The sequence below is a fragment of the Amblyraja radiata genome, chromosome 3 (assembly GCF_010909765.2).
Source record: "Amblyraja radiata isolate CabotCenter1 chromosome 3, sAmbRad1.1.pri, whole genome shotgun sequence".
Lineage (NCBI taxonomy): Eukaryota > Metazoa > Chordata > Chondrichthyes > Rajiformes > Rajidae > Amblyraja > Amblyraja radiata.
This window is the reverse complement of record NC_045958.1, coordinates 11,362,585-11,374,606: the sequence shown is the minus strand read 5'-3', so window position 1 is coordinate 11,374,606 and position 12,022 is coordinate 11,362,585. Positions and strand designations below refer to the sequence as shown.

The 12,022-nt window shown below is 46.9% G+C and overlaps 1 protein-coding gene across 2 annotated transcripts in view; it reads right to left on the bottom strand.

Moving 5' to 3' along the window:
• The window catches only part of slf1 (SMC5-SMC6 complex localization factor 1), a 73,936-nt gene that overhangs the window by 35,204 nt on the left and 26,710 nt on the right, over nucleotides 1-12,022 (bottom strand). For both annotated transcript variants that reach the window (XM_033017290.1, XM_033017291.1), the window contains exons 8-9: nucleotides 10,765-10,923; nucleotides 8,615-8,781 (exon numbers count right to left, since the gene is read on the bottom strand). In XM_033017290.1, coding sequence (XP_032873181.1) covers nucleotides 8,615-8,781; nucleotides 10,765-10,923 — 326 coding nt within the window. The remainder of the gene's footprint in view (nucleotides 1-8,614; nucleotides 8,782-10,764; nucleotides 10,924-12,022) is intronic.

Below are 12,022 nucleotides of genomic sequence, written 5' to 3'. Positions count from 1 at the left end.
CGCCTCACCGGGCTGGCCGAACCGCGCCGCCCCACCGACCATCCGCCCACCGGGACATCCCATGCATCGCCCGCCGATCTGGACTCTACTGCCCGCAGACTCCTACCATCGGGTCTGCCGACTCTCGCCACTCCACCACCCTCCATCAGCCCGCAGCCATCGCCTTACCTGCAGCCTGGAATCAACACCGGGCCTGAAGCCTCCACGCTGCTAACTCCCACTCCCCTGGGTTTGACTGCATTGGGTCCTAGTGCTAGAATCCCCAACCCCGGTAACCTGTGGCTGTTCCACTGGGTCTTCCCCACCCACACTACAGTCCTATACCCCCCCACCCCGACCACCAGACATCGCCTCGGCCTCAGTCCACTCACCTGCCTTCCTCCGGCCCCAACCCTGCCGTGTGTTCACCATCTCCCCTGACCTCCCCCTCTCCATCACCGAACGGTCGGTCCTTAGCATAGAAACATAGAAAATAGGTGCAGGAGTAGGCCATTCGGCCCTTCGAGCCTGCACCGCCATTCGATATGATCATGGCTGATCATCCAACTCAGTATCCCGTCCTGCCTTCTCTCCAGGTAGGGCCACAAGGGCCACATCTAACTCCCTCTTAAATATAGCCAATGAACTGGCCTCAACTACCTTCTGTGGCAGAGAATTCCACAGATTCACCACTCTGTGTCAAAAATGTTTTTCTCATCTCGGTCCTAAAAGACTTCCCTCTTATCCTTAAACTATGACCCCTAGTTCTGGACTTCCCCAACATCGGGAATAATCTTCCTGCATCTAGCCTGTCCAACCCCTTAAGAATTTTGTAAGTTTCTATAAGAACCCCCCTCAATCTTCTGAATTCCAGCGTGTACAAGCCGAGTCTATCCAGTCTTTCTTCATATGAAAGTCCCGCCATCCCAGGAATCAGTCTGGTGAACTTTCTCTGTGGCAAGAATGTCTTTCCTCAGATTAGGAGACCAAAACTGTACGCAATACTCCAGGTGTGGTCTCACCATGACCCTGTACAACTGCAGTAGAACCTCCCTGCTCTTATACTCAAATCCTTTTGCTATGAATGCTAACATACCATTTGCTTTCTTCACTGCCTGCTGCACCTGCATTCCTACTTTCAATGACTGGTGTACCATGACACCCAGGTCTCGTTGCATCTCCCCTTTTCCTAATCGGCCACCATTCAGATAAGTCTACTTTCCTGTTTTTGCCACCAAAGTGGATAACCTCACATTTATCCACATTATACTGCATCTGCCATGCATTTGCCCACTCACCCAACCTATCCAAGTCACCTTGCAGCCTCCTAGCATCCTCCTCACAGCTAACACTGCCCCTCAGCTTCGTGTCATCCGCAAACTTGGAGATGTTGCATTCAATTCCCTCATCCAGATCATTAATATATATTGTAAATAGCTGGGGTTCCAGCACTGAGCATTGCGGTACCCCACTAGTCACTGCCTGTCATTCTGAAAAGGACCCGTTTACTCCTATTCTTTGCTTCCTGTCTGCCAGCCAGTTCTCTATCCACATCAATACTGAACCCCCAATACCATGTGTTTTAAGTTTGTATACTAATCTCTTATGTGGGACCTTGTCGAAAGCCTTCTGAAAGTCCAGATATAACACATCCACTGGTTCTCCCTAATCCACTCTACTAGTTACATCCTCGAAAAATTCTATAAGATTCGTCAGACATGATTTACCTTTCATAAATCCATGCTGACTTTGTCCAATGAATTCACCACTTTCCAAATGTGCTGCTATCCCATCTTTAACAACTGACTCCAGAATTTTCCCCACTACCGATGTTAGACTAACTGGTCTGTAATTCCCCGTTTTCTCTCTCCCTCCCTAGCAGAGGTCTTATCTTTGTCCCCCTCCGTCCCCACCTCAATGAGTTCCGCGCCTACCACGACTTGGAGCTCTTCTACCATCGCCTCCGCATCACAGCGTTCTTCCATGGGAAGGAGTCCTCGCCCTCTGCTGATGATCCCTTTTCCCGTCTCCAACGAACCCCCTTCTCGTGGACCCCCCCTCATGGCCTTCCAGCTTCAGAACTTTTTATCCCAAACTGCCGTCGCGACATCAACCGCCTCAACTTCTCTACACCCCTGTCTCACTCCAATCTCTCCCCCCATGAACGTACAGCCATCAACTCACTCCACAACAACCCAGACTGGGTTATCAAACCCGCTGACAAGGGAGGTGCCGTGGTAGTCTGGCGCGTCGAACTCTACAAAGCTGAGGCCACGTGCCAACTCTCGGACACCTCCTCCTACTTACCCCTGGACCATGACCCCACTGACGAGCACCAGGCAACTATCTCTAGCACCATCACCGACTTCATCAACTCCGGCTCCCTGCTCCCCCGAGCCGGCAACCTCATCGTTCCCCAGCCCCGCCCAGCCCAATTTTACCTTCTCCCCAAAATCCACAAACCTGACTGTCCCGGTAGACCCATTGTCTCTGCCTGTTCGTGCCCCACCAAACTCATTTCCACATACCTTGACTCCATCCTATCCGCCTTGGTTAAATCCCTCCCTACCTATGTCCAAGACACCTCAGACACTCTCCGTCGTCTCCGGGCATTCCATTCTCTAGGCTCCCATCCCCTCATCTTCACCATGGACGTCCAGTTACTCTACACCTCCATCCCCCACCAGGATGGTCTCAAAGCCCTCTGGTTCTTCCTCGACCAGAGGAGCAACCTATACCCGGCCACTGATACTCTCCCCTGCCTAGCGGAGTTGGTCCTTACCCTCAATAACTTCTCGTTTGACTCCTCCCATTTCCTCCAAATACAAGGCGTAGTTATGGGCACGCGCATGGGCCCCAGCTATGCCTTCCTCTTTGTCGGGTACGTCATACAATCCTTGTTCGAGGCGTACCAGGGCCCCATCCCCGACCTCTATCTCCGCTACATCGACGATTGCTTTGGTGCTACCTCCTGCACCCACATAAAACTGACTGACTTCATCCACTTCACCACTAACTTCCATCCGGCACTGAAATACACCTGGACTATTTCCGACGCTTCCCTACTATTTCTTGACCTCACTATCTCCATCGCAGGTTATAGACTTCTGACCGACATCCACTATAAACCCACTGACTCCCATGGCTATCTAGTCTTCTTCCCATCTTACTTCCTGTAAGGACTCCATTCCCTACTCCCAATTCCTCCGTCCAAGCCGCATCTGCTCCCAGGATGAGGTGTTCCACACCAGGGCATCGGAAATGTCCTCATTCTTCAGGGAACGGGGGTTCCCCTCCCCTACTATTGATGAGGCTCGCACCAGGGTCTCTTCCATACCCCGTAACACTGCTCTCTCTCCTCATCCCCCCCATTCGTAACAAGGGCAGAGTCCCCTTAGTCCTCACCTTTCACCCCACTAGCCGTCACATACAACAAATAGTCCTCCGTCATTTTCGCCACCTCCAACGTGACCCACCCACTCGCCACATCTTCCCATCTCCCCCCGTGTCCGCAAAGACCGCTCCCTCCGTAGCTGCCTTGTCAATTCTTCCCTTCCCTCCCGCACCACCCCTTCCCGGGTACTTTCCCTTGCAACCGCAAGAGATGCTACACTTGTCGCTTTACCTCCCCCCTCGACTCCATTCAAGGACCCAAGCAGTCATTCCAGGTGCGACAGAGGTTCACCTGCATCTCCTCCAACCTCATCTATTGCATCCGCTGCTCTCGATGTCAGCTGATCTACATCAGTGAGACCAAGAGTAGGCTTGGTGATCGTTTCGCCAAACACCTCCGCTCAGTCCGCATTAACCAACCTGACCTCCCGGTGGCTCAGCACTTCAACTCCCCCTCCCATTCCAAATCCGACCTCTCTGTCCTGGGCCTCCTCCATGGCCAGAGTGAGCACCACTGGAAATTGGAGGAACAGCACCTCATATTCCGCTTGGGCAGTCTGCACCCTACAATACAATACAAATTTATTGTCATTTGAGCCCCAGTGAGACTCAAACGAAATTTTGTTTCCACAGCCATACAAACAAAGACAATGTCCTACAGACATACACACAATTAAGTTCACACAAACATCCATCACAGTGAACCCACTGTGATGGAAGGCAAAGTCTTTTCTCTCCCCTGCTCTCCATGTCTCTCCCAATGTCCAAGCTCCAGGCGGGTGATGATAAGTCCCACGGCCATTTTAGGCCGCGCGGGGCGATTTACGGCCCCGTTCCCGGTCTGAAAGTACAAGGTCGGAGCCCCAGCGTGCGATGGTGAGTCCCACGGCCATGAAGCCGTGCCGGGTGATGTATGACCCCGCTCCAGGTCGTTCCAACCCCGCGACACGGGCTGGAGAAGTCGCGTTGCGGGAGCTCCGGGAAGCGGTCTCTCTCTCCTCCCGGACCTGCGAGCTCCCGATGTCCCAGTCCACCGGACCTGCGGCTGCGTTGCTGGAGCCTCCGTGCCCCAGGAGTCGAGTCGCAGCAGCGAGTCACCACCGCTCCCCACGCACCGAGGCCGGCCAGCCCCACGATGGTGAATAGTCCGCAGCTCCACAGCTCCGCAGTCTCCCGAGCCCCCGGGTCGTTCAGGTTGGAGGCCGCTCCACGGTGCTAGGCCCCAACGACAACGGAGACCCGACAGGGAATAGGTCGGGTCTCCCGTACAGGGAAGAGATTTTAAACGGTTTCCCCCTCCCCCCCCCCGCCCCCCACATATACACATTTAAAACCAAGCTTAAAAAAACACAAACACTACATTTAACTAGACAAAAATAAAAAAAAGACAGACAGGCTGTAGGAGCCGCTGCAACGAGTCGCGCCGCCACCAGAAACTTGTGGCATAAACATTGAATTCTCCCAATTCCGTTAGCCCTTGCTGTCTCCTCCCCTTCTCAGCTCTCCCGCAGCCCTCGGGTTCCTCCTCTTCCTTTTTCCTTTCTTCTCCCCCCCCACCCTCCATCAGTCTGAAGAAGGGTTTCAGCCCGAAACTTTGCCTATTTCCTTCGCTCCATAGATGCTGCTGCACCCGCTGAGTTTCTCCAGCACTTTTGTCTATCTTCCTACACCTGTGCTGTTTCAATTCAAAAACCAAATGTCTAATTGCTCATTTAAACCAACAAGCTATTATACTTAAACTAATGTGTCTGCAGCAGTATTTTTTTCAATTCAGCTCATAACCATTTCAGGGAAATGAAAACCTGTTGAAAGTTCCAACCAGATCTGTGGAAAAAGTAGTGTTTGGTTACTAGTTTTGAATGCATACAATATTAATTGGCTAGCCTGGTTGAAAACAAGAACAAACAAAAAACAATATTTATCATGCTTAATTGGCACTTGAATTTCTCTTGTCCGAATATTGTTGTTATTTATACTTTTAAGTCTAATCGTCCACAGTATTCCCCTCTGCATCTAGATCCTCGATTTCCATACCCATAGATCCCAATCAACAAGGATAGGTAACAAACATCCTCCAGAATAATTCTCAACACTGGAAGGATGTGTTCTTAGCCATCACTATACTCCCTTTGTGAATGTAAATCTTGAATAAACGCTGTAAGATTGTTCTGTGAAGGTAAAATGGTTGGCCAGGTGGACTGGATTAAAACATAAAATGGCTGCTGACCAAAGTTGCTGAAAATGTAGCTGCAGGTTTCAGGAAGTTGTGGTCAGGAGAAATACACATTGTCTTGCAGTTACTGCATATTCGCGACTATGGTAATACCTGCACCTGTCTGACTGAGATGGCTGGCTCTCAGAAGTCTGAGGAATATACAAACCGCCGTGCCTGGAAGGCTGAGGAATGTACCTGTCTGAGCTCTAGTATTGTTCCACTAAATAACTTCTCCTTATATGTACGTGCCTGTTATCCTGACCATTGCGTACGTGTCTGTTGCTTGATTGGGGAATGTGGGAGGTGATAAACCGTAGCATTAAAGTATATAAGGCATTACGAATAAGGGCAGAGAGCTTGACTCTTTGCTAGGTTGTTAACCTGTGTAAAGACTCCTGCTGAATAAACGTACGTTTAAAGCAACCCCGGTGTCCGGTCGATTATTGTCGAAACAACCGATGTAAGAGAAATATGGGATTCACACCTTTACACATGACTATGTGGCCAAATTCTGCTCCAACTCCATTTACAAGTTCACAGATGACAGTACACTAGTGGGCCAGATCTCATATAATGATGAGACTGAGTACCAGAAGAAGATAGAGAGCTTAGTAGCATGGTGTTAAGGTAACAACCTCACCCCTAATGTCAGCAAAATAAAGGAGCTGGTCATCGATTTTAGAAAGCAAAGTGGAGTACACACATCAATGGTATTGAAGTGAAGATGGTCAAGAGCTTCAGGTTCCCCAGAGCAAACATCATCAATATTGACCTGGTCCAACCACATGAAACATATGGCCAAGAAAGAATGCTGGAGGCTTAATGTATGATGAGCATTTGATGGCACTGGGCCTTTACACACTGGAGTTTAGAAGAATGAGGGGGGGACCTCATCGAAACTTACTGAATAGTGAAAGGCCTGGAGAGTGGATATGGAGAGGTTGTTTCCACCAGTATAAGACCAGTGGGCACAGCTTCTGAATAAAAGGATGCACCTTTAGAAAGGAGATGAGGAGGAATTTCATTAGTCAGAGGGTGGGGAACATGTGAAATTCATTGCCACAGACGGTTGTGGAGGCTACATCATTGGGTACTTTTAAAGTGGAGATTGACAGATTCTTGGTTAGTAAGGGTGTTGAAGGTTATGGGAGAAGGCAGGAGAATGGGGTTGAGAAGAAGATAGATCAGCCACAATTAAATGGCGAAGTAGACTCGATGAGCCGAATGTCATAATTTTGCTCCTATGTCTTATGAAGATTGTGAAGATTGAAAATTAGACGTTTCCCAAGATGCCTCTCCACGTCTACAGATGCACCATAGAAAGCATCCTATCCAGATGGACCATAGCTTGGCATGGCAGCTGCTATGCCCAAGACCACAAGAACGGCAGTCATGGATACAATCAGTTCATCATGCATTTAACATTGCCCCAGGAAAGCATCGAACATTACCAAGGACCACTCATACCCTAGTCACTTTCTCTTCTTCTCTTTCCCATCGCACAGAGGATAGAAAAGCCTGAAAGCACGTACCACCAGATTCAAGTAATCTTCCACACTGTTATCAGTGTTTTGAACAGACTTCTCATATTCCAAGATTGAATTTTCAATCTACCACATGCTTTCCCTTGCACGTTAAACAAATCTACATCTGTGGATGGGACACTCTATTCCACGCTCTACGTTATATTTTGCACTACCTGGTGTTCTCACGTATGGTATGATCATGAACACCAACTTCCACTTTACAATAAGTTCAGCACCTGGAACATTGGGTTTACCATTGATAACCCGAACACCACTGCTGTCATGGCTAAGAAACTCAGATGGATTTGCAGCAGGATACAGATGAGGCAGAAGCTGGGGCCTGCTGGTTGCACCAAGATGTGCAGAGATCATCCATTTTTCTTCACTGGCATGAGATCCAACTTAATTCTAGGTCTGTGACGTAGTGTAATTGTGGAAATCCAAATGAAAGGCAGATACAAGATAACAGTTTGAGCTGAATTATTGTATACTCAATACCATGTGGCCTGGAAACTTGAAGCAAGATTCACAGCATGTCAAAAAGGTGTGGATGGAAAAGAATATGAATTTTATCTGCAAGTGAAGGAGTGAAGAGTATCTGTAAAGTTAGCAAAGGACAAATACAAATTAACCACAAAAGAAATGGCACAGCAGTTAGTGCTGTTGACAGGCATCTCCAGCATCCCATCTTTTCACCCCCCCTAAAGTGTGGGCTGCAGAGTTTGCATTTTCTTCATGTGACCATGTAGATTTCCCCAATTAATCCAATTTCCTCCCACATTTAAAGATATGCCAGTGCATTAATTGGTTATTATAAAGTAACCCTATTGTAGCACATTGTAGGAGAATCAGTTGTTGTGTAAATGAAAAATAATAGATGCAGGGAGATAAATGGTGAATGGGGCTGATGGGCATCTTTTGAAACCTGGGATAAAATGGATGGGCTGAAAGGAACTACACAATTATAAAGTTACCACATTCAGGAAATAGTGATCTTGTCAGTCATCAAGAAGACAGATTGACTGCTAGATGATTATGAGATTGCACCCACAGAAAGAGAAATATTCAAAGATTCAAAATGTTATCCATCGAAGTAATCACTGAAATCTAAAACAGATTAGAACAATGCTGTAAAACTATATTCTGCAATCTGGTTATTTTGATTAGCACTGCCTGTTGTACTTGATTGTACTTCTATAATATAATTGGATTTGACTGAATAGCATGCAAACAAAAGCTTTCGCCTATCTCAGTACATGCAAATATGCTAAACCAATAATCTCCCAAATTAAGCAAAGGTACATTACAGAATACAATTCCACTTTTTCAGAACTTATTAAATTCCTAGGTCAACAATTATTAAATCCTCAGATCACAATCTTGTGCAACTGGTGGCAGTTCAATCCTAAACAGTTGCAAATACAATGGCCAGAAAAGTATTTGTCCTACAATAAATTTGAAAACTTCAATAAAATAAATGTTGAATTTGTAATCATCTTACCTTGCTAGTGACTCAAGAAGAAATGAACTTCCTTTCTTACAATTGGAACACTGAAGAATCTCCATGAAGTAATTCACTCTGGAAGACTGTTGCCAGGGTGGATGATAAAGAATTAGACTTTGCATAATGCCGATGAACTCGTGCAAGTAATTCATCCCTACTTTACCCTACAATGAAAATAGATTGTTTTTAGTGAATACAACAGCGGTACATTTGAGAAAAAAAACAGGGATAGAATATAAAAGCAGGGATGTAATGGTGAGGCTTTATAAGGGCACTGGTCAGACCGCATTTGGAGTATTGCAGGTTTGGGCCCCGTATACGTCGATGTGCACGTGTTCGTGAGGTTACGAGCATGATCCAGAGGAACATTGGGTTAATGTGTAGTGTGGTTTTGATGGCACAGGGCCTTTACAGGAGTTTAGAAGGCAGAGGGGGCTCTCTCTCTCTGCCCCCTCTCTCTCTCTCTCTCTCTCTCTCTCTACCCGCCCCCCTCTCCAGGCACGCCTGTGAGGGCTATGCGTGAGTGGAGAAGGCAGGGATGGGGTAGTAGGAGCGAATGGATAATATTCATATAATATCAAGGGGGGTGGTTAGTGTGTGTGTGTGTGTGTGTGTGTGTGGGGGGTAGTTATTGTGTGTGAGACGTTGCAGGCCGCCCCCACCCACCGCAACCGCGGTGACCCTAGGTCTAGTATAATTTAAAATTAGAACCGGCAAATGGAAACAAAGCAAAAAAGTGCAATATGTGAATTTGCATTGAGATAAGGATGAAATATGTACTAAACTGCAAATTCAGTTCCCGTACAATTTCCTAGACTGGGTTTGCCAGTTTTCTTTTGAAGGATTAAAATTTCACGTTGAGAGTCATATAGCATGGAAACAAGCCTTAGGCCCAACTTGCCTATGCTGACTAAGATGTCACCTCTACACTACCCGTCTGCTCGTGCTTCGCCCATATCTCCCTAAACCTTTCCTATCCATCCTGTGCAAATGTCTTTTAAATGCCGTTATAGTTCCCACCTCAACTACCTCATGGCACCTTTCTCACCGGGTGAACCACCAGGTGGCGCCAGCAATGGCTGCCTTGCCAACAGTCAGTCTGTCCCTTCCTTCTTTGTGTTTTAAGTAGTATGTGTTAAATGTACGTTTTTAGTGTTCTTTAGTGCGATTTTTTTCCGTATCTATCTCCGTCCGCACTGCGGCCTAACATCGAGGAGTTGGCGGCCTTTGCTGGAGACCGATTTCGAGAGCTCCACCACGGGTGCCTGCAGACTTAACATCACAGAGCCCACAATCCCTTTGCCAGGAATCGACCTCGGAGCTCCATCCTGGGTGCCTGCAGACTTTAACACCGTGGAGCCCGCAGTCTCTAGTCAGAGACTGACTTCGGGAACTCCAAGCCGCGGGAGCTTCGATCGCCCTGATCGCCCCGACTGCGGGAGAATAAGGAGGAAGAAGATTGGACTTTTTTGCCTTCCATCACAGGGCGGAATGTGGGAAATCCACTGTGGTGGATGTTTATGTTAACTTTTAAGTAGTTGTGTGTCTTGTTGCTTTTTTCCCCCCCCATATGGCTGTATGGTAATTTGCATATCACTATACCTTAATTGGTACACATGACAATAAAAGACCTTAGAAACCTTTCTCCCATTACGTACCACCTAGTGTAAAATTAAATTCTGCAGTTGCGGTTGCTTGGTAATATACATGTTTATTACAGGATATTAAAATGCCTCCTCGTTTATCAGTTTCAAGCACTTTTTTTTTTTTTTTAAAAGGGGGAGAAGCTATTTATCTTATGCGTGTCAGATTTGGGAAATAAATTGTTGGTGAAAATTGCTACATGGTAGAAGTAGGCAACATTTCCATCAAGTTCTATACTTGATGGAAATTGATTACATTTCGCTTTACACGAGGAAGTCAAAAAGTTGCTGTCAACTTTAAAGATGGCAAAGGTCGATAACCTGACCACTGTTGATACAGCACAATTGTGGACCCATCTTTTAGGTGGACTGTAGCCTGTGTACGATTGTCACATTAACACACAAATCGAAATAAAAACTGGTAATTCTTATTTCCCATCACCACTGTTAATAGAATAGAAATATAATTGAAATGTTCTTAATCATTGAATCTTTTAAACTCACTTCCAGAATCAGTTGCAAGAAAGATTGTAGAAGGCTTGCTGGAGGAAACGACTTGGATGACAAATGGAAACTCATCTCCTTTAATGCCTCCATATAGAAACACCCCTCCAAAATACCTTCTATTCGATTAATGACAATTCCAGGAAATAACACTGGAACCTGGAAAGAAAGTTATTTTAAATTGAACACTTAGTTCAAACATTTGACTTAAAACTAATGGAGAGAAAATGAAATGTAAAATTTCCCAGATAATGAGTGTTTTGTTCTAGGCCTTACTTATAAAAATCTAACATTAAAAATTGTGGCAGTTAATCTCTAGTTGTATCAGAATATAAATAACTTTTAGAACCACTTTTACATAAATTGCCAGAGCTGCACAAAAGTAATTGATCTTTAAAGAGACAGATTATTGGACTCATCAACTATATTCTACATGCAACAAAAAAGATTACAGCTGGAATTAAGAACATATCGCCAGGAAACCGTGGTCTAACGGGCTAGCTCCCCCGACAGGAAGTGCCCGGAGGCGGCGCAGGGACCGCAAACAAAGACGTGGGAAGCGGGGAGGCTATCGAGCTAGGCTGAAATCAAACCCGCACCAGCCAGCTCTGCCCAGCATTTTCCTCGCGAATGTCCGGTCCCTGGTGAGTAAAATCGATGAACTACGGCTGCGGATCACCACACACAGACGGATCGCCAACTGCAACGCCATGGTCTTCACCGAAACATGGCTCAACGATAACATGCCGGACAACGCCATCGAGCTGGAGGGGCGCACTGTCTTCAGGGCCGACAGAACAGCGGAGGACTCCGGTAAGACCAAGGGCGGCGGACTGTGCATTTATGTGAATAACACATGGTGTACGGACGTTGTTAGGATTGGTAGTCACTGCTCTGCTGACCTGGAATACCTGATGATAAAGTGCAGGCCCTTCTATCTGCCCAGAGAATTCACATCGACTGTTATCACTGCAGTCTATGTACCCCCAGACGCTAATGCCAGGCTAGCAATGGAAGAGCTGCAAGCTGCTATCAGCAAACAACTAACTGCACACCCAGAGGGGGCATTTATTGTTGTGGGTGATTTCAACCACTCCAACCTTAAAACTGTACTCCCCAGGTTCCATCAGCACGTTTCCTGCCCAACCAGAGGAAACAATATTCTGGACTTAGTATATACTAATATTACTGAAGCCTACAAAGCCCTCCCCCTCCCCCACCTTGGACAGTCTGACCACCTCTCTCTGTTCCTGCTCCC